The 27,104-nt window shown below is 37.2% G+C and overlaps 2 protein-coding genes and 1 long non-coding RNA gene across 7 annotated transcripts in view; 1 reads left to right on the top strand and 2 right to left on the bottom strand.

The window, feature by feature from the left end:
• Positions 1-27,104, bottom strand: part of LOC127786608 (probable lactoylglutathione lyase, chloroplastic) — a 41,560-nt gene that overhangs the window by 13,868 nt on the left and 588 nt on the right. Inside the window, exons 2-9 of one of the 2 annotated variants that reach the window (XM_052314109.1) lie at positions 26,179-26,383; positions 25,944-26,068; positions 25,757-25,821; positions 25,454-25,666; positions 25,288-25,335; positions 24,590-24,697; positions 24,378-24,518; positions 23,498-23,605 (exon numbers count right to left, since the gene is read on the bottom strand). The exons of the other annotated variant lie outside the window; for it this stretch is intronic. Coding sequence (XP_052170069.1) covers positions 23,555-23,605; positions 24,378-24,518; positions 24,590-24,697; positions 25,288-25,335; positions 25,454-25,666; positions 25,757-25,821; positions 25,944-26,068; positions 26,179-26,383 — 956 coding nt within the window. The 3' untranslated portion in view covers positions 23,498-23,554. Of the gene's footprint in view, positions 1-23,497; positions 23,606-24,377; positions 24,519-24,589; positions 24,698-25,287; positions 25,336-25,453; positions 25,667-25,756; positions 25,822-25,943; positions 26,069-26,178; positions 26,384-27,104 lie in introns of those variants that run through there. 2 annotated transcript variants of the gene reach the window in all.
• Positions 1-27,104, top strand: part of LOC127786607 (ankyrin repeat-containing protein At5g02620-like) — a 43,490-nt gene that overhangs the window by 2,830 nt on the left and 13,556 nt on the right. The window contains exon 3 of one of the 3 annotated variants that reach the window (XM_052314107.1): positions 1,353-1,500. The exons of the other annotated variants lie outside the window; for them this stretch is intronic. Within the exon in view, the coding sequence (XP_052170067.1) occupies positions 1,353-1,500 (148 nt within the window). The remainder of the gene's footprint in view (positions 1-1,352; positions 1,501-27,104) is intronic. 3 annotated transcript variants of the gene reach the window in all.
• On the bottom strand, positions 601-12,716 carry LOC127786611 (uncharacterized). Of its 2 annotated transcripts, none has more exons than XR_008020010.1 (3): positions 12,451-12,716; positions 6,101-6,316; positions 601-717 (listed from the first exon to the last, which is right to left on the bottom strand). It is a non-coding gene; the product is annotated as an uncharacterized LOC127786611 (long non-coding RNA). The 2 variants fall into 2 exon arrangements; XR_008020009.1 differs by lacking the exon at positions 601-717 and adding an exon at positions 3,449-4,312.

The raw sequence follows: 27,104 nt of genomic DNA on the forward strand, positions 1-27,104 counted from the left end.
CCATCTCAACATTTGACGTCAGAATAAGTGCAGTATTTTTATTTTTAACCTTTTCCTGGTTCTTCTCATTTTTGTTCCTGTTTCAAGTGACCAGTAGTTAGTAAATTTTGATTTATGATATTAGCTTTTGTGATAGGATTTTAGCGATAGGTATTATTGATTTAACCAATTGATATGCCTGATTTTGAATAAAAAATGGATTGCTTTTTTCTGTTATAATTGTCTCTCTCCGGTCTCCCTCTTCTTCTTCTCCCTTCCCCCGACTTCTTTCCTCTTCTCTCTCCCTGGTTTTCCCTCCCTCTTCCTCTACTTGCTGCCACTTCTTTATGTTCTGCACCATCAAGATCCTGCAACTTTTTTTCCCAAGGGACCAGGCAGGCTTGTCACACTTACGGAGCTTTATTTTATTTCTGGACTTGGGTATATCTCCATATTTGTTATATCTTTTGAGCCTTTTAAGTATCCTCCTATCTTTGTTCTTCATGACAAGTGTTTTACTGTTAGAACTAGACTAGAGACGCCTTGTTCATTGCATATGCCGTCCTTGAGCAGTCTCAGGTTATATCTTGAGCTGATCTCATTTTCATGTTTGAGTCCAAAACTGGCCTACTTACACACCATTTTGGTGGTTGAGGGGTGGTTCCCATTGTCCTTGTTGTTGCCGGATACAACAATGAATTTATTTGATTGAAAACGTTGTCGTCAAGCTGCTTGAATCTGCAAAAGTAAGAAAACAATCAAAGGGTGCAGGGAAATCCTCGTGCAATCACTCCGATATTTAAGTCAGACATAAAGTATGATGAAAGAAACTTTATTGAAATCAGTGTTAGAGATGTCGTACACTTTTAGGAATGAGTGTCTGTTTATTTATAGAGAAATATGGAGTGATCTAAAGTGTTAACAGAATTAAGATTCTTGTAAATAACGTTTATCTTGATTAATCATAGTCTGGCTGAAGTTAGAATTACTATAGATGACATCTATCTTTTATAAATGATTTTATCTTACCCTTTTTGAAGAATAAAATTTCTTAGGGATGATGTTTATCCCTTTTTTAGAATCATTTTAGAATTAAAATTCTTTATAGATAATTGATTATTTTTCCAGAGAAATTTTCGAATTTCAAAATTATCTTGTTTGTGCATTTGTGTGGGACCCCCCCGCATATGGGAAATTTGTACATTTTAGCCCAAAATATCATTTTGAACTCTTGGACTTTTAATGGGCCTTTGCTTATGACACAACAGTCCTGGATTAATTAAAGGTGTAATTTATCAGACAATATTGTTGATCTTGTAGCAATGCTTCACTTACATCTAATTCATTTTGCACATGTTTCTCCTCGAGGATAGATGGTCATCTACCTGCTCAAGCTTGGCATAGATGTAAATGCTCTAAACCGGATGGGGCACACAGCACTAGATGTAGTTGCATCTGATGCCAGTAACTCTGGTGCTCTTGCTATTGTACCAGCGCTGCTAGAAGCAGGAGCTAAGAGAGGTGAAGAGCTGCCTCCTTTTTCTCCAGAAATTCAACGTATTGCTGAGCCATTTGCACCGGGAAGGTTTCATGAAAACATCCAGAATTTGCCAAAAGAGAAGGCCTCAGGATATCAACGCCAGCACCATAGGCACGACATCGCAGAGCAACACAGCTTGAACATCAGATGGAGGGGATCAAAAATGCCCGAAAAACGATAATTGTTGTGACCGTTTTAATAGCAACGGTTACATTTGCTGCCGGCATAAACCCCCCTGGCGGCTTTAACCAAGAGACTGGAAAGGCTACAATGGGTAGGCAAACTCCTTTCAAAATATTCATGATGTTCAACATTGGTGCATTGTTCTTGTCACTTGGTATTGTCAACATTCTCGTGAGCGTTATTCCTTTCAGGCGAAAAGCCATGATGAAACTGTTAACACTGACACATAAGATCATGTGGCTATCTACCCTGTTCATGTCGTTGGCTTATGTTGCTGCCGTATGGGCAATTATGCCACATGGTGAGGGGATGGGATGGGTGTCCATTGAGCTGGTTTGCCTTGGTGGAGGCTGCACATTAACTGTGTTTTTACTTCTAGGAGTAATGCTTACAAAGCATTGGCATCGAAAATGGGAATGGAGGAAAAGCAACGAGAAGAAAAACAAGGATGGAACCCCCAAAAGTACCAACAGTCGTGTTGGAGAGTTAGGTATGACTAAGAGGAGGGGTAGTCGAGAATCCACAAGTAACTCGGACATTGATAGCTCAGATCAAGGAGGTTACCACTTGTATTAGATATTGCTGATCATATATGCGCCCTCCTTAGCATTTAGATAGGGCGATGCATATTACTAATATTACTTGCATTTTCTCTTTTCCAATATATCATTGTTCTATATCACGTATTTCTAGCTGATTTTCTTTGTTGACAGAATCTGTAATGTTTAAAGAGTGTCTTAGCATTTCATTTGCACTTCCAAGATACAGTTCTTGAATATTTGGTGTAAGATACTACGATGCTTAAATGTCCAGGTACCTAATCTCTCAAATTAAATTAAGTATATTATTGCAGGGGATAGAAAGTCTTGCAGTCTTCTGAACATACATTTGGAAGTCTTTGAATCTTGCGATGAAGCTAAGAGTCCTAATTCCTAGCAGTCAGGTCTGTATGTAAGATGGCATTGAAGAATATTAGAGTTATACAAATGCTTCTTATTAGAACTACTAATTTATTTTGCAAATTGATGAACCGATAACCCAAGATACATTTTTGTAGATTAATTAGGGGAAATGAGTGATCAACTGCTCTGTTAAATAAAAAACTACAACTAAAACAACTTTGAGTATTTTGTGATTCTCGACAAGGTTTGGAACTGGCATTTGGAAATGAACTTACATTAAACAGAACAAATTGAGTATTTAATATTGTCCGCAAAAACATTTGTTATGTACATGTGAAAAATTTGATGATGTGATTCAGTTGTCACTGTTCTTCTATTCTTTGCACTTATTTTTCATTTTGATTATAGATTATCGGTGTCATTATTATTCTCAACAGAATCTGAATTCTGGTTGCAAAAACAGGGGAGTTTTGAATAAAAAAAAGATGGCAATAAGCTACAAGTACCTGGAATAGTTTTGTTGCTTTGATGTTGGTGTTGTTTTTTTAATTTTATTTATTTGTTTATTTGGTTTCTTTGCTTTTATTTCTTATTAATATTTTTTGTTTATTTTTTATGTATCAATATAAACAGTATATACTTCTAGCATAAGATTTTTGGAACTAGTTTTTTTTGGGAGTCATTTGGACAATTCTAGAGAGAACTCCCACAACCAACAAAGCGTGGAGTTTCTCTGGTGCATATATGCTTGAATTTATTGTTATTTGAATATCCAAAACTTGAAAAGCAATAACAACAATGTTGCTGAAAATCTCTTCAAAACAATAAGGGTTAGTACAGCAAATCGAATCAGATTTAGATCGAAAATAAAGACAATACACAAAGTATCGATAATAGCAATAAAAAGATGAACACAAAGTAAAAAACTCCCTGTTTAAATAATGATCAAGGCTCAAATCTGAAGAGTACGTTCACCACTTTGGTAACACCAACGAATAGGAACCACAAGCCACAACGAAACCCTCAAACCGAAAGCCCAGAAAATCCCAACACCTCTCGGTCGAATACAAACGAAACTCTCTCTCACCCAATTGATCAAAGCCACACAAGGTAGGTTATCACATAAGGTAGATCGGTTACAAAGACAGAGGGTAAAAAGCACAAAGCAATGAGAAAAGTTTACCGAGAATGGATGATCGAAACCCCTTAAATAGGGCATGCGCATCGACAACAAATCGGCCAAGATCAACAAGGAATGATGCGGCCTTTCAACATGGAAAGAGACATCGGACCAAGATGGAAATGAAGCCATGGAAGATCAGCCACAAAGGAAACCACGAAGGAAGCAACTGGCCAAGCAAGGAAACGAGAGAGAGAAATGCTAGGGTTCGGTCAATGAAGGAAACACCAAGAGAATGGGCCGCACATGGGTTTTTTATATGTGGGCTTAGGGCTTAGGCACAAGAGACTTTTGGGCTCAAAACCGTGAGCTTCTCCCACTTGAGCAAATGGGTCGAGGCCTATTTCTCCTCTAAAGTGGGAATAGGGCTTATGGCCCAGCTTCTAAAATGGGCTACCTAAAAGTAGTGACAAACTTGGATTCTTCAATCTCGGACCGAGAACTATGAAGATAAAACCCACCCGAAAAAATCGTCATAGCCTTGGGCATCATTAAGAAACACAAAACCAACAATCTCCACCTTGATTCCTAATGAGGCCAGCCCACACAGGCAACAAGCAACAAATGCATGTATTAGCAACAAATACCTAATCATGCAATAAATGCCTAATCATCCACACAGGAAATAAACATGCAACAAATACATAAGATAGACAACAAATGCTTAGACAAGCAACAAATGCTTAAAACATGCAACAAATGCATGAACTTGCATATTATCCACATAGGGAATGCATATCATCCACATAGGAAATGCAACAAATGCATAAATATGAGCAAGCTCTCCATCTCACATAGATTTGGATATCACTAATCCTTCCACTTAGGGTAAGATTTCTCTCATCCTCCCACTTAGGCTAGGATTCATCCTCCACCAAGGTTAAGATCTACCTCAACCTCCCGCTTAGACTAAGGATCTTTCTAATCCTCCCACTTAGGCTAGGATATGACTCTCTTTGCTCAAGGTGGTGGGAATAAGGATACTCATCCCTTCCCTAAAATGAAACGATAGACACATAGTCCTTGCCCATTAATTTTGCATTAGAATCTAAAAGCATGTATACCTCACTAACTTCACTAGGGTCATAGGGGGTTACTACGTTGGCTTCTTCCTTTTGTTTGTCTTTCTTAGCATAACAATCCTTAATGAAATGTCCAATTTTCCCACAACCATAACACTTCTTACCCTTTCTTTGATTTTTTGGATTTTGACCTACTCTTCCCTTTCTTGCAACCTTTCTCTTGATTCTTAGTTCTACCCCTCATCATGTGGATCTCACCATATTTTCTCTCACTCCTTAATTCCAATTCCTTACTCCTAAGAGAATCTATGACAATTTCAGGTGTTAACGTGTCCCTACCATATTTAATGGCATTTTTAACTTCTTTATAAGTATCAGGAATGGCATTTAACAAAATAATTGCCTTGTATTCCTCCGACACTGTTTCACCACAATTTATGATATCTTGAACCAACTTATTAAAGACATCTAAGTTGTCATCTAGGTATCTAAAGAGGTCAATCTTAAAACTAAAGAAATTCTTAAGCAAATAAAGCTTATTAAAGGTGGATTTCTTAACATATAATTTCTCCAATTTCTTCCAAAGTTCTTTAGTTGTGTTAAGTTTTTCTACTTTTCTTAACACTAAATCAAAGAGATACAAGATTATAGAAGTATAGGCAAGTTCATAAGTTTCAAGTTTTAATTCCTCTTTAGTACCCTCAAGATATTTTTCATCTATAGCCTTAGAGACTCTTTGTTGAATTAAAATTCCCTTCATTTTTTGTTGCCATATAGAAAAATCTCCCTTTCCATTGAAAACCTCCAATTCAAAGTGTGTGGACATATTCACTAAGTATATGCTTGACACAAATAAGTAGTACAACGTACAAAAACACTAAGTTTTTCACACTATATCTTAAACAATGTGTATGCACAAAACAGATTCAATCAATGGCAGATTTTAAACAGGAATAATACTGATATACTAGGCACAATTTTTAAAACACTAAGCAGTTAAAAAACAACCTCAAGAGTAAGAAATTAGATATGCACCTAAGGAGACATAAAGTTTTAATTTTTTAAAAAAACTTAGGCAGCAAATTCACAAAGAATTAAAGACTAATTAGAAATAGATTTTTCAAGCACATAGCAATTTCAGTAATCACACAGATTAACACAAGTAATCACAATTCTAGCAACAAGCAATGGTTATCACCGCAAGATAACCCCCAAAACCTAATGGCCACCCCCACACGATGACCTATTAGATGCTGAAAATGAAAATTACAGAATTTAAAACCACAGAGGTTACCAGTTCAGATCTCAGGGATAAGATATGTGAGTGATGCAGGATTAGATCTAGAACAGAGGAAGTGCACCCCGGCCTCCACACGCTACCTCACGCACCGCCGCTTACAAGGTCACACGCCGCTGGCCGGCAGGCGAGTGAGTAACCACATGCTGCTCGAGGAGATGACCCGCGACTTGCTGGATCCAGATCTAGGGTTCTTTCGACCCAACTCACAACCTGCAAAAAGTAATCGAACCAAGATCAGATCTGATATGGAACGAACTCACCGTGAAATCGGATCTGAAAACGATGGGGGTTTTCAGATCTGATTTGAACAAGCACTACCCAGGAGCCACACAAGGCTTTGATATCAATTGTTGCGAAAAATCTCTTCAAAACAGTAAGGGTTAGTGTAGTAAATTAAATCAGATTTAGATCGAAAATAAAGGCAATACACAAAGTACCGATAACAGCAACAAGAAGATGAACACAAAGTAAAAAACTCCATGTTTAAATAACGATCAAGGCTCAGATCTGAAGAGTTCATTCACCACTTTGGTAACACCAACGAATAAGAACCACAAGCCACAACGAAGCCCTCAAATCGAAAGCCCAGAAAGCCCCAACACCTCTCGGCCGCACACAAACGAAGCTCTCTTTCACCCAATCGATTAAAGCCACACAAGGTAGGTTACCACAGAAGGTAGATCGATTACAAAGACAGAGGGTAAAAAGCATAAAGAAAAGAGAAAAGCTTACCAAGAATGGATGATTGAAACCCCCTAAATAGGGCATGTGCCTCGACAACAAATCGGCCAAGATCAACAAGGAATAATGCGGCCTCTCAACATGGAAAGAGGCATCGGACAAAGATGGAAACTAAGCCATGGAAGATCAGCCACAAAGGAAACCACGAAGGAAGCAACCGGCCAAGCAAGGAAACGAGAGAGAGAAGGGCTAGGGTTTGGCCGACGAAGGAAACACCAAGAGAATGGGCCACACAAGGGCCTTTTATATGTGGGCTTAGGGCTTAGGCACAAGAGGACTTTTGGGCTCAAAACAGTGGGCTTCTCCCACTTGAGCAAATGAGTCGAGACCCATTTCTCCTCTAAAGTGGGAATAGGGCTTGTGGCCCGACTTCTAAAATAGGCTGCCTAAAAGTGGTGATGAATTTGGGTTCTTCAATCTCGGGTCGAGGCCTATGAAGATAAAACCCACCCGAAAAAATTGTCACAACCTTGGGCCTCATTAAAAAACACAAAACCAACAAACAATATATCAAACTTTTATTCAAATATGTGGTGTTGGCTAAACTAGTAAGAGCATGGGAAAAAAAAAGGGCCAACATTTATTAGCATGAACAATAAGCTAGTTGGTCTTTTGCATTTGATAATATTATGGGAAATTGTTACTTATCAACAAAAAAAAGTAAATTGTTAGCATGGCATGACCACAATCTACAACCCATGAGAACTCAAAAACATGTCTTGCATCGGGAATTTGTAGAAAGCACTATGATCTACTAACATATTTGACTGAGGAATCCCCAGCCAAAGTCAACTAGCTTGCAATCTCAGTATCAACAACAATGCATTTATTCTGAAGACACAAATTCACACGTTTGATGGTGTTCTCTTGCTCTCTGAATCCTCTGAATTTCTTTCTCGGCCTGCAAACCATTCAACTGTGTGCCTTACTATATTCAACCAAAGCCGCCTCATCTTTTCATCTCTTCCATTATTTCCTTCTTTGATCCTGTTTCTTATGCTGCACTCCGTGAACCTCAAAATGTTGGTGATCTCTGACAACGATCTGTTCTCTGCTGGAATCAATAGTCTTGAGCTTGCAGTTTGGTTTCCTTCATTTTTAGAAGCATAAGGAAAGCTTGAAATTGAAATTGAATGACTCCTATTTATTTTACCAACTTTAAACTCATACAGTCTCTTCCTATCCAAGTCCTCCTTAATCTTCACAATTTGTCCGTTCATGGAAAAGCCATGGTGGAACTCGACACTTGAATTCAAAGGAGAGAGTCTCTTGCTTAATATGATATTAAGCATCTTAGACATCAACAACATCAAGTCTGAGGAGTTAACATCACTCCATCTGCTCTTGTAAACAATATCAGAGATGAAGATCTTGTGATTGAACTTATGGATGAGTTTTTGCATGTCTCCTTCTTGAATTACAAGATTAGACTTTTCGAGCCTTCATCGGAGAAGTTTGATCTTCGATGAAGTCCAATCGGACTTCAAATTAGACTTCATCATCTTTTCACCCTCTTACTCCCTCCCGTCATCGCCCCCTATTGCTGCTTGATTTGTTCGTCACCCCCCTCTGTTGCCAGCCACTATATATTTTGCTTTGTGTGTATATATATATTGTTGTGTGCAAAGCTGGCTTAAGACATAAGCTAGTGAGGCCTATGCCTAAGACCCCCTAAAAGGGGGGCCTCAATAATTTTTTTTTGCCAACAATAAAAAATATTTTTTACCCAAAAAGGGCCCAATAAAATTTTAATATTTTTTTATTATTTTTTAAAAAGATTCCAAATTTTAAATGGCCTAGGGCCCCAACTCCCATGGGTCGGCATTGGCTGTGTGTATATATTGTTGTGTGTGTGTATATGTTGCTGTGTGTATATAAGTTATTGTGTGTGTGTTAACTAATTCATCAAAGTAGAGGTAAGGCGGCACTAGGCATCGATAAATGGCTAGAAAGCCATTGCAGCTGTCCCCTTTTGCAGGTATAAATTTGAAGTGTGGGAGCAAAGAAGTTTCAATTATACAAACAGTCTAAGATACTCTAGGAACCCTTCTAATCTACCAGAGGATCCAAATCTTGAGCTCTTTGTTCAAAGGGAAGAGGACCAACAAAGTTCATCAAGAGTCAAGATGGGGAACAGTTTCCAAAGTTTTCACAAACCTAAGAAAGAAGATCTTGTAGTTCAAGAAGGTGACATGCAAAAACTCCTCCATAAGTTCAATAACAAGATCTTCATCTCTGATATTGTTTACAAAAGCAGATGGAGTGATGTTAACCATTCAGACTTTTGTTGTTGAAGTCTGAGATGCTTAATATCATATTAAGCAAGAGACTCTCTCCTTTGAATTCAAGTGTCTAGTTTACCAACTCCACATAGATGAATAAAGACTTGATATATTGTTGTTCTTGCTCTTACCAGTTTTGTATGTTCAAATAACAATAAATCCAAGCATATATGCACCAAAGAAACTCCACGCTTTGTTGGTTATGGGAGTCCTCTCTAGAATTGTCCAAGTGATGTCTAAATAAACTAGTTCCAAAAATCTTATCCTATAAATATATACTATTTATACTGGTACACGAAAAATAAATAAAAAATATTAATAAGAAATAAAAGCAAAGAAACCAAATAAACAAATAAATAAAATTAAAAAAATAACCTCAAAGAAACTAAACTATACTATGTACTTGTAGTTTATTGCCGTTTTTTATTCAAAACCACTAAGTTTATGCAACCAGAATTCATACTCTGTTGAGAATAATAATGACACAAATAGTCCATAATCAAAATGAAAAATAAGTGTAAACAATAAAAAAACGATAATAACTGAATGACATCATCAAAATTTTCATATGTACAAAGCAAATTTTTTGCAGACAATATTACATATTCAATGTGTTCTTTTTAATGCAAGTTTATTACAAAATGCCAATTCCAAACCTTGTTGAGAATTACAAAATACAGAAGTTGTTTTATTTGTACTCTTAACTCCAACCCCCACCCCCCAACTCCAGCCAGAAAAAAAAAAAAAAAAAGTTGCTTTTATTTACGTAGCTTTTATTTAACAGAACAGCTGATCACTCTTTTCCCCTAATTTATCTACAATAACGTATCTTATCACTTCATCAATTTGCAAAATAAATTAGTAGTTCTAATCAGAAGCATTTTGTATAACTCTTCAAATATTCCTCAATGCCATCTTACATGCAGACCTGATTGCTAGGATTTAGGACTCTCAACTTCATCGCAAGATTCAAAGGCTTCCAAATGTATGTTCAGAAGACTGCCAGACTTTCTATCCCTTGCAATAATATACTTAATTTAATTTAAGAGATTAGGTACCTGGACATTTAAGCATCGTAGTATCTTACACCAAATATTCAGGAACTGTATCTTGGAAGTGCAAATGAAATGCTAAGACACTCTTTAAACATTACAGATTCTGTCAACAAAAAAAATCAGCTAGAAATATGTGATATAGAACAATGATATATTGGAAAAGAGAAAATGAGGCGCAAGATGGAAGTGAAAACAAGGAAAAGAAAAGTCTTGTTCGTAACGCAAGAACGAGTGTTGCTTGATTATTGTTCGAACAAACAAGAAAACCATTTGGAATCCACCAAGGAAAAAGAAATTCGCTTGGAATCCACCAAAAAAAGAAATCTGGAATTTTATTGAATGGAAAAGTTGATTACAAACACTTGCTTCTATGTATATTTATAATGTCTATCTAATCCAAATCTAATTAATACTTATAAATAAAATCCAACTAAAATTCTAACAGAAATAAAATCTTAATCAACCTAAAACAAGAAAATATTAAAACAAATAAACATAATAAAAATATTAAAATAAATAAACAGAATATAAATATTAAAACGGAACCCTTAAACGAAGTCTTCAATCTGCTCTGCATCAAAATGCAAGTGATATTAGTAATATGCATCGTCCTATATAAATGCCCACAAGGACGCATATATGATCAGCAATATCTAATACAAGTGGTAACCTTCTTGATTTGAGCTATCAATGTCCGAGTTATATGGGGATTCTCCAACACGACTGATGATACTGTTGTCTCTGCTTTCCCTCCATCCCCATTTTCTATGCCAATGCTTTGCAAGCATTACTCCTAGAACTAAAAACACAGTTAATGTGCAGCCTCCACCAAGGCAAATCAGCTCAATGGACACCCATCCCATCTCCTCATCATGTGGCATAATTGTCCATATGGCAGTAATATAAGCCGACGACAAGAACAGGGTAGATAGCCACATGATCTTATGTGTCAGTGTTAACAGTTTCATCATGGCTTTTCGCCTGAAAGGAATAACGCTCTCACGAGAATATTGACAATACCTAGTGACGTGAACAATGCACTAATGTTGAATGTCATGAACACATTGAAAGAAGTTTGCCTACCCATTATAGCCTTTCCAGTATCTTGGTCAAAGCCGCCAGGGGGGTTTATGCCGGCAGCAAATGTAACAGTTGCTATTAAAACAGCCACAACAATTATCGTATTTCAGGCATTTCTGATCCCCTCCATCTGATGTTCATGCAGTGTTGCTCTGCGATGTGGGCTGCAATATTGCTGGCCCTGAGATCCTGAGGCCTTCTTTGAAGGCAAATTCTGGATGTTTTCCTGAAGCCTTCCTGGTGCAAAGGGCTCAGCAATAGGTTGGATTTCTGGGGAAATAGGAGGCAGCTCAACACCTCTCTTAGCTCCTGCTTTTTGCAGCGCTTGTACAATAGCAAGAGCACCTGAGTTACTGGCATCAGATTCAACTACATCTAGTGCTGTGTGCCCTTTCAGGTTTACAGCATTTACATCTATGCGAAGGTTGAGTAGGTAGATGACCATCTATCCTCGAGGAGAAACATGTGCAAAATGAGTTAGATGCAAGTGGAGCATTGCTACAAGATCAAGAATATGGTCTGATAAATTATATAGCATAGAACCTTTAATGAATCCAGGACAATGGGAACCACCCCTCAACCACCAAAATTGTGTGTAAGTAGGCCAGTTTTGGACTCAAACATGAAAATGAGATCAGCTCAGGATATAACCCGAGACCCCTCAAGGACGGCATATGCAATGATGAGACTTGTAATAGTAAGAGGAAGAACAAAATGAACAAGGCATCTCTAGTTCTAACAGTAAAACTCTTGTCATGAAGAACAAAGATAGGAGGATACTTAAAGGGTCCAATAGATATAGCAAATATGGAGATATACCCAAGTCCGGAAATAAAATAAAGTGCCATAATTATGACAAGCCTGCCTGGTTCCTTGGGAAAAAAAGTTGCAGGATCTTGATGGAGCAGAACATAAAGAAGTAGCAGCAAGTAGAGGAAGAGAGAGGGAAAACCAGGGAGAGAAGAGGAAAGAAGTCGAGGGCAGGGAGAAGAAGAAGAAGAGGGAGACCGGAGAGAGACAAATTCTAACAGAAAAAAGCAATCCATTTTTTATTCAAAATCAGGCATATCAACTGTTTAAATCAATAATACCTATCACAAAAGCTATAAAATTTAAACAAAACATTTCATTCTAATATCAGAAATCAAAATTTACTAATTAAGAAGTCGGATAGAAAGAAACTTACAGCGCTGAGGTTCCCGGCGATGGCGAGGTGGAGGATGGTGTTGCCATCGTTGTCCGGCAAGTTGATGAGTGTGGAGACATTAAGGATTTCCACCAAATACCTGAGGGCTTCGAACTGGTTGTTCTTGACGGCGAGGTGGAGAACGGTCTCGCCGTTGCGAGTCCTGATCTCGGCGGATTCGAGGCTGGTGGAAAGGATCTCGTGGATGACGCTGACTCGGCCCTTGGAGGCGGCGCAGTGGAGCGGCGCGAGGCCTTGGAGGTCCTGCAAAGTGGCTAGGTCTGAGGGTTCGTTTGGCTAAGCGGTTTGATCGCTTATAAGTTATTAGTATAGCTTTTCAGCTATCAAGCTTCTTTAATTAAGTGTTTGGAAAACTCAAATAGCTTAAACGCTTTATAGCTTAAATACTATTTGAATAGCTTTTTCAAAAGTTTCTCCCCTTAGCCTTTGCTAACTGCTGTGGGAAAAGAAGCTACGTTGACCATGAAAATTACCCATTTATTCTCAACCAAAATATTTATTTCCAACCAATATCCTTCATCTTCCATACTCTGTAACTAATTTCCCACCGCCACTGTTGCCCCTCGCTATCACCCCCATCGTCGCCTCTAGCTCCTCCTTCACCGTCGTTAAGCTTGGCCGCCACAAGCCAGCTCCTTCACCTCCATTGCAAGCCCAATTCGCCCGCCTCAATCTCGTTATGGCCATCGTTGCCTCTGCTTCTAGATTCGTCGCCGCATGCCTCCCAGCGCCGTCGCGTCTTTGCCGCCTAATTCACCTCCTCTCGCAATTGCCTCCTGCGCCGTCGCCCATCTCTTTCTCTGTTGCTTGCCTTCTTCTTCATTGGATTACTGTGTATATATGCATATATATATATATATAACATGTAATACTGTATATTTAGTTTGTATATAACATATATATATATACAAATATATAGCACAATATATGTGTTATATTATATATAACATATATAATAATTTTATACATAACATATAATATATATTAATTTTAATAAAATATATTTTTTAAGAATCTAATATAATATATATTTAGATTTTTATAAATTAAATCTAAATTTATACATAAAGTTTAAAAATTATATATTTTTAATTATTTTTATAATTTATTAATTGTAAGTATTTTAGCAAGACATCAATTTATTTTTAAAAAAATTATATTTTCTAAATTTTATCTACATTATTTAATATCATGTCTATTTTAATCTTTTTATCAAATTCTAACAGCTTATCAGCTTAAATGCTACTTAATTTAAATGCTATTACACAACTTAAACACTACCCAACTTTTCAGCTATTAAAAAAAAGCCTAGCCAAACTAAGCCTGAATCGAGCCTAAGCAGTTCCCTGGTGATCTCGAGGTGGCCTTTACTAAAGGCTAGGTGTAGCGGAGAACAGCCATGCCAGTTCCTTTTGCACGCCACGACTGGCCGCGCTTTTAGTATTTCCTTCACCTTCTATGCTCCACAAGCAGCGCTAGCTTTTCTTACTAGCTTGCTCAAATGAATTATGAATTATATATAATAATAATAAAAAGAAGAAGAAGAAGAAGAATATTATTACTGGACCATCCAAGTCCAATCTCGGTCCTCCCCTTAAGCCCAATCTCGATCTAGCGTCAGTATGCTATAACATCATTGCAATTTCACTAGGTATCAGCATAGCCGTCTCACATCTCATGTTCATTAATGATGGATCGCATCCACATTAATGAGGGTCTCGTCGCCACCATGCTACCACTTGAGAACCTTCACTGGCGCTGGATAGTCAATCCTATCACCTGCAAAAGCACGACGCATGCATGTAAGAGGACATCTCCTTCTTCTATATCAACCAGCTCTCTTCAGAGCCAATGTATGTTCTTATCTCTGACCTACTGATACACTGCCCTTATTTACTCTCTTACTCACTCGACCGTCGGAATGCTTGCAGGTGCTAGCCGCTTTTCGGACTGACCCATCGCAGAAGCCTGCGCCCAGTCTCCGATCTTTCTCTTTTTGGTCAGAAAGGAACATCTGACTCCCATTATGTGGCTCGATAAAACTTACTTACCCCATAAACTCACAGAAAAACCTTTCAAACCAACCTCCCCGTTATCACGCCATGGCATGAACTAGAAACACCTATACCCAAAGGTCAAGTAACGACCGCCATCGCCTAAATGCCACCACATTTGTAATACTCGAGAAATTTTAAAGGACTCAAGGGTAAATTATCTTGGGGGCAAAAATGAAATTTAAGAATAAATGAAGGGTATAACGATAATTTATTGTCGTATAGATGACCGAGTCAACTGCCGAGAGTGTCTTGGAGCTGAGATTCCAAAGAAAAGTAATGTGGCATTAACAAGCACCCCGATATAGGATTTATGGTGCCGAAAGAAATCGGATCGAAAACAGTTTTTGGTACAGCTAAAATGCAACTGCTAATTAGGCTGCAATACCAAATTGTTATAGACGACTTCCGAGAAGTCAACGAAAACTTGAGGGGGCTTCATTTTTTCATGAGGAACAACCTTTCAGTGGTTTCAGGAAGAAACGAAGATGTTTAGAGCCAAAACGAAGATTCAGACCTATGTGTAGTTTTCTGAAATTGCCAAAGGGAGGTCAAAATGATGTTTTTTCATAATCTTCAAGGGCCAAATGGATGTTTTAGGACTTAAGAGTCTTAAATGCAATTATGAAAAATTGAGAAGCCTTGTACAAATGGGTCAAAGTGAGAAAACCAAAGTTTGAGGGGCCAAAGTGCAATTTCAAGAAAACCTCCAAACAACCATAGCCGACCAACCCATCAAATCACCGAAATCGGCCACAGAGAACCCACGAGGGTTGCTCAAGGATGCTTTTTGATGAAGGCATGGCCGACAACAGCCACAGAGGTGGCCGGATTTCAAGAAAAAAGTTGACCGAAAGTGGGTCATTTTTATCAAACCTGCAAATGGCCATTTTGGTCGAAAAATGTTGCTTCCAGGCCGATCTAGGGGAGATGGAGACTCTTAACGCAATGGGTCGAGTGGCCAAAGGGGTTTCGAAGCTTAGTTTTCGCCTATAAATAGCACACAAAGTGGCCGAAAGTTTACAAGTTTAAAGCTTCAAATCAAGAGCTTTAACGAACGAATTGAACCTCCAAAACAGAGGGTTTTTGTTGCCCATGGCCTAAGGATCATTTCTGGAGAAAATGAGGCGTTTTGGTGTTGGTTTGATAGCCGTTCGAGGCTTCGCCGGAGTTGGAGGCGGACGCCGAAACCGAGGCTTTAAGCCTCCAGTTGAGGCACTTGGAGAGCTCATTTGAAGAATCCAAGCATGCCATGAGGATCGATTAAGCAAAAGGAATGAGCAGGTGCAAAAATCCCAGAACGCCGGCATCGCCCTCGCCGGAGAAGACAACCGGCGCGTGCCGGTCACATGCAGGTCTCTACGCTCCACCACTTGCCCTAGGAGCGTGCAGGCGCGTGGGTTGGCCTAAAAATTCGGAAAAAAATCCTAAAAATCTAGAAAAATGTCTTATCGAGGTCCGTGCAAAAAGATTTGGGTTTGGGATTCCCGGTGTCTCAATTTTAGCAAAAAAAAGCCTAATTTTGCGTGAAAAAGCAACATCCAGATAAGTTCAGTATTTTTCCTTTGAAGTTCATAGCATATGATGAATTGTTGTGGAATTAGATTTGAGAAAATAGTCTCGATAGTATTTATTGGGATTTTTAAAAGAAAAAAATGAAAGAAAATGAAGGAAAATGAAATAAATAGAATATTAAGGATATTTAGTGATTAAATATCATTTTTATGATTGAAGTGATTGAGATGATGTGATTGATGCAACTTTTGAGAGTTGGCACGAAAATCGAGGTCGAACACGCATATCGAGTCGATGCACGATTTTCGAGGTGTCTTGATCTTTGGGCAAATGTGAGTAGTTTTATCGTAAACCTGATTTTATGAGTGGTTTTCTCACAATAACTTATATTTATGTTATGATTGTTATATATGCATGCTACTTATGAATGCAATATTCATTTTGTCATATTGCATGGAAAGTCGTAATAATTACATGGCACGATATTATTGTTACATTGATATTTGTGCATGGGAATGGGGTGTCGCCCCAGAGTGTAGCCGTAATTCCCCTAGGGCAATGATGGAATAACGTTAGGATTATCCTGCAGAGATTGGGGATTTGCCTAGGATTCTGTGCCGGGCTGATGGGCCTGGGAAGTTGCATTGAGGGCAAATATTGTTCATGTTATTGCATCATGCATTCGTATATATATGTCTTTGGACTCTCACTAAAAGTTTCATTTTCTAATAGGTTATACTCCTGAAACATTCAACGTTCCAGTTTAGACTTGCAGCTTAGGCAAAGAGTAAGTTGAGATGAAACGGCACATGATGGCGTGACCAATAGACTCAGCGAGCTGATTCGGATATGTTTTAACTTAAACTTTATTGATGATTAGTCTTGTTAGAATGTTTATGGAATCTCCATGTATTTTATATTTGAGAATATGATGTAATATATGGTATGGATTCTTTATGATATAATATAAGGTGAATTCAAGTATGTACCATATCAAGTTTCAATTATCGTTTCCGTATATTGTGAATGATTTGCTATGGGTTTTGTTTGGAATTTGATACTTAAGGTTTAAGTTATGTACCGAGAAAGAAAGAAAAATTAATTTATGTATATTTTGGGCCCCAGCATAGTGACACACTCGGTAAGAGAAAAACGGGGTGTTACAACATTTTCCTACATTGACCTGCCCCCGGCCAGCCGGATAACTAAGGTTGTTGACACTATTGCTAGAGGTTTTACCAAGGGAGTGCCGAGCTCGACACGAGGTCAATACCCTCACGCAGTCATAACAAGAGACGACGCTAAGAAGAAACCAAGAAGAATGGCCTGACACCCCACAATTTGCTTCACGAACAAGGATCTCGAATGAGTAGATCCATACCTTAACGACCCCATGGTAATTTAAGTTGTCATCGTGAATTTTTTGATAAAAAAGGTTTTGGTGGACTAGGGCAGCTCAGCCAACCTGTTATACCTATCTACCCTTAGAAGAATGGGTATTTCTGAACAAAAGTTTGGACCCTTTAATGAAAGCTTGATCGGCTTCTTAGGAGAGTAGGAAAAGGTCAAGGGTTACATAGATCTGCCAACCTCATTTGGGACGGTTCCGTTGGTCAAGGCCATCACTATCCGGTACCTGGTGGTGGATTGTCGAGTGCTATACAACGCGTTCCTGGGCCTACCATCTCTTAACACTTTGAGCGTGGTAGTATCCACCTCTCATCTATCCATGAAGTTCCCGGTATCCAACACCGAGGTTGGGGTCATCCACTCTGGCCAAAGAAAAGCCCAGCGATGTTACCACGACAGCCTCAAACCCGGGATCCCAAGCCTGACAAGGATGAGAATAAAGTTGATGCCCCTGGAAGTAACCAAGCAGCAGGCATCGGCAGTCAGGATCCGCAGCACCATATGCATATGGTCGAGCTAGACCTACGGATTGAATTTTCGGACAAACGACCCCAACCTACAGAGGAGCTCCACTCTGTGTGCCTGAGTCCTCGCCGAGAACAAATCATCCATATAGGTTTCACGTTATCGAATGAGTTGAAGGTAAGGTTCATTAACTTACTCCGATAGAACGTCGATCTCATTGCTTGGACCCTCGCCGAGATGCCTGAGATAGATCCACTTGTCATTTGCCACAAGTTGGCCCTAGATCCAAAGGCCAGACCGGTCGCCTAGAGGAAAAGAAGACTAGGAAAAGAAAGACGGTGCTTAGTCGTCGAGGAAACAACCAAACTCTTAAAGGCTGAATTCATCAGAGAGGTCCCATACACAACATTAGAGATGTCAAAAGGGTCGGGCCGCCGGGCCCAGCTCGGGATGGGCTAGGCTTTGGCCCGACCCGTTACTGTTCTAAAGGGGTCGGGCTAAAGAAATTGGGTCCGTGGCCCGTTGGGCCCTTTTGGGCCGGGCCCATGAGGCCCTTGTGGGCCAATCAGTTAGGCCTTTACTCATTTTTTTTTAATTTTGTTATTCTTTAATAATTATTGATATTGGATACTAAAAAGTTTAATTTCGCAATATATATAAATAATAACCATCAATTTATTTAAAATTTTTAAGTTAAATTTTTTATATATTTAAATTATAAATAAACATTCTCCTTTTTAGATGTACATTATTTTTCATATCAATTCACAAGAAAATTTATAAGACATATAGAATTTTGAAATATAAAATGATGAAATAATATTTAAAACTTAAGAATTAAGATGAAAAATATTTTAAAAAGAAAAAAATTGATTTTTATATATGTATTATTTTGATATTTATATATGTATATATTATATGTATTATTTTTTAAAAAAATATTTTAAAAAAAGAAAAAAATGGGCTGGCCCACCAGGCCCGGCCCTTTTAAAAAGCCCAGGGCCGACTCGGATCAGGTCGGGCCGGCCCTTTTGACATCTCTACGTAACATGGCTCGCCAACGTGGTCATGGTAAAAAAATCCTCAGGAAAGCGAAAAATGTATGTCGACTTCACCGACCTAAATAAAGCGTGTCCAAAGAATTCATACCCGTTGCCCAATATCGACCGCCTTGTGGATGCGGCCTCTGGGTACAGGTACTTAAGTTTCATGGATGCCTATTCTGGTTACAACTAGATCCGAATGCACCCCGAAAATGAAAAAAAAATAGCATTCATCACAGAAAGTGCCAACTTCTGTTATCAGGTCATGCCATTCAGGCTAAAAAATATGGACACAACATACCAAGGATTGATGAATAAAGTATTCGTCAAGCAAATCAGTTGGAACATCGAAGTCTATGTAGATGACATGGTAGCTAAGACTTCAGAAGAACAAGACCACTACTTGGACCTAACCGAAATCTTTGTGCAACTCCAGCAGCACAACATGAGGCTCAACCTTGACAAATACGCCTTCGAGGTGCAAACCAGTAAGTTTCTAGGATTCATACTAACCAACCGAGGAATTGAGGCCAACCCAGACAAATGTGAGGCCATCCTCGCGAAGCGTAGTCTCGCCAGCCTGAAGGAGGTCCAGCAGCTAACAGGCCGAATAACAGCTTTGTCCTGCTTCATTCTGAAGTTGGCCGACCGAGAAAAACCCTTCTTCCAATGCTTAAAAAAGTCAACCGAGTTCTAATGGACAGAAGAATGCGAAACTGTTTTTCAAGAATTGAAAGCCTTTCTAGCAGCCCCTCATCCTTTCAAGACTAGAACCCGGAAATGAACTTTCACTTTACCTCTCTGTCACCACTAACGCTCTCAGTGCGGTACTAGTTAGGGAGAAAGGCAAAGCACAACGGAACTCAATTAAAATTAATTTTATATTAAAAAATTATTTTTTTATAAAAATAATTTTTAATAATAAATTAATCTTAAAAAAAATTATACCCCACTCCAAAATCTATGATTTATAATTTTACATGTTAAAAAAAAAAATCAATCTCGCTATACATAAATTTATGGATCCCCTGGTGCAATGTCCTATTCCTAAGTGAAATGGAGAGTTTTTCATTTTTTTTTTTTTTTGGTCGTAAAGTCATATTCAGCGCATGATATTTACTATTTATGAGAATCCAAAATGAGTTAGCTTTGTTTATAATTTTATTCTTATCTTTATAAATAAGATATTTCCACGGCCTTAACCTATATTTTTTGAATCACGAATGGCGCAATCAGTGGTCTTCTGATGTGAGAAAGTGGAGAATTAAAGTTATTTTTAGCAAAGGTTTGAATTTGGTGAGGGCTAAAGTGGTTGACAATGATCCTGTTTCATCTCTTCCATTATTTCCTTCTTTGATCCTGTTTCTTGTGCTGGACTCTGAACCTCGAAATGTTGGTGATCTCTGACAATGATCTGTTCTCTGCTGGAATCAATAGTCTTGAGCTTGCAGTTTGGTTTCCTTCATTTTTAGAAGCAGGAGGAAAGCTTGAAGTTGAAATTGAATGACTCCTATTTATTTTACCAACTTTAAACTCATACAGTCTCTTCCTATCCAAGGATCTTCACAATTTGTTCGTTCATTGAAAAGCCATGGTGGAACTCGACACTTGAATTCAAAGGAGAGAGTCTCTTGCTTAATATGATATTAAGCATCTCAGACATCAACAACATCAAGTCTGAAGAGTTAACATCACTCCATCTGCTCTTGTAAACAATATCCGAGATGAAGATCTTGTGATTGAACTTATGGATGAGTTTTTGCATGTCACCTTCTTGAATTACAAGATCTTCTTTCTTAGGTTTGTGAAAACTTTGGAAACTGTTTGCCATCTTGAATCTTGATGAACTTTGATGGTCCTCTTCGCTGTGAACAAAGAGCTCAAGACTTGGATCCTCTGGTAGATTAGAAGGGTTCCTAGAGTATCTCAGACTGTTCGTATAATTGAAACTTGTAAGCTCCCACACTTCAAATTTATACCTGCAAAAGGGACAGCTGCAATGGCGTTCTAGCCATTTATCGATGCAATCCATATGGAATGCATGCCTGCACTTGGGCAACAACCGAAGAACTTCACTGTCTTCAAACTTTGACAGGCAAACTGAACACTCAAGGCCAGGCCTTCTCTGGGTCCCTTGAGTGAAAAAAACCTGAAAAAAGGTAGCGTTTCAATCACTGCTTTATCAATCCCGGAACATCTAGACCTTGATCTAACAAGTTCACGAAAGGCGTGTCTAGGGCCAGAGAGAACAGGCCTAGTTGTGTTGCAAAACTTTCCATAGGCAACCATGAGAATTGTTACAGAACATGATTGAGATTATGGCGATAATGATTGCAAGGCTTGGTTGAACTGGATTAGAGACACGCTGATCAGGAGTTCCTTGGGCTAACTAACATGGAAGAACAAGAAGAGAAACATGATGAACACCCTTAGGTCCATAGAGAGATGGAAAAACGCCTAATCCATCCATAACTGCCGCGCTTCTTATTTGCGGATCCTTGCTAAATGGTTGTTTTGTCTCTAATACTGTCCACATTATGTTATTTTTGCGGATTATTTTCTGTGAAGAGCTCTCAACAATGCTGAAGTTATATGACTGTTTCTTCAAACCAAGTCCTTGAGATGTTGATGGCTTGTCCTTTCGTTTTATATGTGTGTGGTTTCAGGGATTCTTCTTTGGCTGTCTCTCTCTATTTTAATAAGAAACACAACTGTGATAGAAAAGGAGATGCAAGTTAGAAAAATAAGCAAGCTATGTCCTATTCCTAAGTGAAATAGAGACTCGAGAGTTTTTCTTTTTCTTTTTTTGTTGTAAAGAAATATTCAATGCATGATATTTATTATTTATGAGAATCCAAAATGAGTTATGGGTTTTTTATGGGTTAGAAATTGCACATTTTGCATTTGAGATTTTATTTTTGCTGAAAAATAATTCGAGTGATCTCGAGCAAATCATTAGTTTTTTTATTTCTTAACTTGTAAAACGTATAATACATGATTATTCAAGTAATTAAGTGTCATGTGCTATGATGCCTAGAAATATTTTGAAGGTGTTGTTTCTGCTGTTTCGAATTTTTTTTTTTTTGTATCGAAACGTCGAGAAATACTAAAAAAAATGTTTTTGGGAGTTTTTATGCAATTTTGAAATATTTTAAGACTATTTTATAATATTAAAAAATATAAAAAATTATTTCTATTTTCAACACGCATTTTCATCCATGAAAATCAAGTTATGTTTGATTATTTTTTTAATTTATTATTTATTTTTAATTAATGAGTCATGATTTATGAATAATAAAATTTTTATTTATATTTGTTTGAATGTATTATAAAATTTATTTTTATTTTTAAATTGAATAATTATTTTTTATATTAAAAATTATATTTATAAAAAATTCCTTATATTTTTTTTATTTATGCTTTTCTCATACATTTTTGTTTCTTACTTTTAAAAAAAATGTCATTTCCCTATTCTATTTCATATTCAATTCTTATTTTTGTTTTTGTATAATTTAGATCGTATGAAGTCAAATATTCAAATAATTAAATAATATATTTTTTGCATTTTAAACCTCATGCATTACTACATCATCCCGAGAAATAACCTTTACCAAGCTATTATTTTATGTATGGTGTTTTATTAATCTTTTAATTAGTTTGAATAAATAATAAAATAAAATATTTTTAAAAATATTTACAGTCACACCATTTTAATACCGGTAAGTACAAAAGAAACCGAATTTTTTATATTTGTTACAATTTCAAATTTATTAATTTGTTAGAATTATGGAACATTGATTAAAATTATTAACTTTTATCATAAAATAGTGACTTAACAAATGAGTTGAATAAAAAACAAATCGACAAACTTTTAATTGATAAGTTAAGAGAAAATTAAGAAATATTACTGAATAATAAATACGAATTGAAAAAGGTTAAATTCATATTTTTATTTATATAATTATTTAATTTTTTTGTTATTTTGATTATACACTTAAACTTTATTGTTGAGTAAATTTAATCCCTATATTTTGATATTTTTTTTATGTGAGAACTCAAATTTTTTATTATTTCGATTACATCTCTAGACCTATATCTTAAAAGTCAATTTAATCTTTATATTTTTATGCGTAAAAAAAATATAAGTTGAAATGATATTTTACATTATGTTCATGTCAGAATATAAAAACTAAATTGATTTGAAAATACAGATAAAAGGATTAATTGAAATAATGAAAAATTAGAATTGTCATACGAAAAAAAATATCAAAATACAGATATTAAATTGAGCTAAAAATACGAGTGATCACATAAAAAAAGGGTAAAAATATAAATTTAGCCAATTGAAAATTGATGTGTCCAATTAATATAACTAAGTGATGACTATATATTAAAAAAAAACACCAATCAATGTAATTTGTAATTACACAAATAATGTCATCACATCATTAACATAACATTTTTACATAAAACAAGACTATTTTATTTATTAAAATGAGTGTTGTCAGTAGGAAATGACAACAGTATGTTATAAATGATGCGAGAAAAAGAAGACTTAAAATTGTTCATAAACATCTTGCATGGCGATTCTTTTTGCTACACCAACTGGTCCAACTCCTTGAGAAAATCAATGTTATCAACAAATACCTGCAGAAGCAATAAAGATCAAAGCAATTTACTTTCAAAGGGAAAAAAACAGAGAAAGGAAAAGAAAATAAGAAACAGATTAGCATCAGTGTATATGTACCAATCAAAAAAGTGAATTTACTTAGAGAAATAGAACATGTACCAATCAACCCACAAGGGTTAGATCAGGTACAAAAGGATATAGTAACATTCTTCGTGATGACGACTAGATTTAAAATTTTTTGGGGTCAGCCCGTATATAAATGCCATACTATGAAACATAATTTGAGGGCTAGTATGAGACTTGGTTAATGTATTCAGTGCAAGATCAATTGCGCAGGTCCTTGTAGTTTAGACTTACAAGACAAGGTACTCCGCATATTTCAAAAATTACATTAGCCTTTTTGATTAGGGTATTGAGTAGGCTTATTGAAGAGCCTCCATCCGACAAACCCAATATTTGTCATGAAAAAAATTGACATATCTGCAAATATTTTGTACAGAAAAAATGCCACAAAATTGATATGGCCTAACCTTCTATTCCTTATTCTAAGAGTTATAGTCACATGCACAAATTTATTCCAAAATTAATAATACTAACAAGTCAGTTTTTCAGATTGCCGCTGCATCAACATGAAATGTTGATAACAGGAGCTGACGTCCAAACTAAACTGAGGTTTCCAGAACATTCTTAAAGATTTCTTTAAGGTCTTGCAGGTGAAATGATGAGAAATCTAAAATTATTCCGACCAGAATGGAAGAATGGAGTTGGAGCTTGGGTCCAAGGGCCTACCAGTTTCCAACCATCAGGGTCCAAGCAGGCTGTGATCTTGGTGTTGATAACCGGCAAAGGCCCCGGTTCGAGCGTAATTATCCCTCCACACAGTTTTACAGCCTCAGCGGTCTTGTAGACATCGTTGGTGCCTATGGCAATCTACCAAAAACAAATAGCTCGTCTTGTAAGGCTAATGGCATAATGTAAAAGATTATCAAGTAGAATATTACCTGTGCATAGCCATTTCCCTTGTCATATTCTTTGACACCATAATTGGAGGTCAGTTCCAGCACAACATTTTTATCTTCAGGGCCATAACCCATAATGGCTGTTGAATACTGCAAGCAAAGCCAGACATTTTGTACATGAACATGTGCTGTGGATCAGCATATGCGATAATACTCTCATAAACAACAAGGTTCAAGAGGTTTAGACAAATGAAACCTGGCTGCATTGCACGCATGGTTCTGAGAAAAGTAGTAAATTAGTGACCATTGGCTTGTTAACACGACCATTCTTGACTTAGTAGTAATAACAACTTAAAGGTTTAAGAGAGGCTAAGAGCCACATTTTTCCAAAATGAACTTCAGGACACAGGAAACCTCTGCTTGTGGATTCCTATCTACAACTGGTCCCAAGCCCGAATAAAAGAGGAGGATTCTGTTAGCTAGCTGAATGCTAGCGTAAAACTCTTCAGATCAAACAACAGATATGATATGAGTTACAAATGTGTGTTGTGTTTGCTAGATGATAAAGATATGCTGTTGCTATTGCCGTTGTTGAACTTCAAGAAATAGGAAATGTAAGCCCATGTTAGAGCATTGAAATGCAACAGCAAAGTTTGTATGCATTCCAGAAAAACACTTGTTCCTCAGAATAGCCAGAGATATGAGACTTTAGATAATGTTGCAAGTCAGAAAGAATTCACCTTGTTTTCAGGGTCATCTTTTCTTCTGAGGAGCTCCATGCCAAAGGCCTGTTATTCAGGCACAAAAAGGATAAAACTTTCTTCCAAATCGTGCATGTAATAGCAAAAGTTAAAGAGAAAACTATATCTTTCAAACAATTTGTAAATTGCAAAAGTTACGCTAGACCTTCTTATAGAAAGTAATTGAGCGGTCAAGGTCTCCCACTCTCAGCATCACTTGACAAAGGGGCTCAGGCGTAGGCCCCCTCTCCAAAAGCTCAAATGTATAACCATCTGGATCTTCAATGAAGGCAATAATGGTATTACCACCTTTGACAGGACCAGGGTCCCTGGTAACTTTTCCCCCCTTAGCTTTTATAAAATCCACAGTTTTCATTACCTATGTAATTTACATGCCATAAGGTAAGGTAAACATTATATATGATTGTAAGCAAGGAAGCAAACCTCCTCTCAAGTATAATGGACTTACATCTTCAACTGCAACGCCAAAATGTCCAAACCCAGTTCCAATGTCATACTTGTCCACTCCATAATCTGCACTTCATCACAGGGTAAAGAAGTCTGCTCTAGATATCATTCAGAGACTTCAGAAGAAGTGAAACTGAAGATTCAACATATCACATTCAACAAAGATGTCAGCTAATTGAATAGCTTACTGTAAGTAAGTTCGACAGCAAAATGGGAATCTTCAGGACCATATCCCATAAAAGCATTTGAATATTTCTCCTCCGGTATGTCACGTTTCCTCAAAAGCTTCATGCCCAAACACTCAGTATAGAATCTGCAATCACGGCAAGCTTATCAGCTCTCATCTGGACCATAATTTATATGTCAGTAGGACTGGCAAACAGCAGCCCTGTGACGGCAAATGCTCCATCAAAACAGACATACTTTATTGTCTTATCCAAATCTCCAACACGGTAAACGGCATGAAGCATTCTTCTCTTGTCATTTTTCACCCACTCTAATGCATTCTGCTCATTGACAACAGTAGTTGGTTGGACAATATTTGCCACTGTGCTCGTCTCCATGGCATTTCCATCCAATGTTAGTAGTATGGAATCTTTTCCACCAAATAGAGCTGGCTGAGGGATAGCTGAATTGCCAATCAGAGTCACAAGTGATTACTAAAGCAAGCAAAAATGGTGCACCATCTCACTCTGTTCTTGCTAAAAGTAGTACGGCCAAGCATTGGAACCCCCAAACATGCGAAGATGAAGCAAAATAAAAATGGAATATAACCCAAATTTCTTAAACAAATCAGATTCTGTAGCATGAAATCTGTAATTCTAGAAAGAGAGGAAGAAGAAGCTATTAACTTTAAGCCATTTGTAATTTTAGACAAATGGATATGCTACATCCTCAAAATTATAGACGGATAGATGACGACATAGATTTACTACAAGCCAATTATAAATTTAGACCAAAAAAATGATATACTGCATCCTCAAAAATTTGGACGCTTGGATGGCCTCATAAACCATAGATATCGATTTGAATAAAACAGAGAAATTTGTCAAATAATGCACAGTTTAAAGGAGAAGTATCAACACATTCAAGGATTACTGATCATAAAACATACATATCAATTGATCTAGACCAATACTGACTTGAAAAATAGATATAATGTATGCATTGTGGAAATTATTCACCATGCAATCAGGACATTATAACTTTACCGCAGTCGAAAAATCTGCATCGACCACTATTCAAAGATTGAAACTCCAAACCAATTGTCAATGCAAGTTTAATCATCCATGAGATTACTCCACAAAAATAGAAAAACAACATTGAAAAGCAACAAACAGAGCAGGGCA

This window comes from Diospyros lotus, chromosome 12, assembly GCF_014633365.1.
Source record: "Diospyros lotus cultivar Yz01 chromosome 12, ASM1463336v1, whole genome shotgun sequence".
Classification (NCBI taxonomy): domain Eukaryota; kingdom Viridiplantae; phylum Streptophyta; class Magnoliopsida; order Ericales; family Ebenaceae; genus Diospyros; species Diospyros lotus.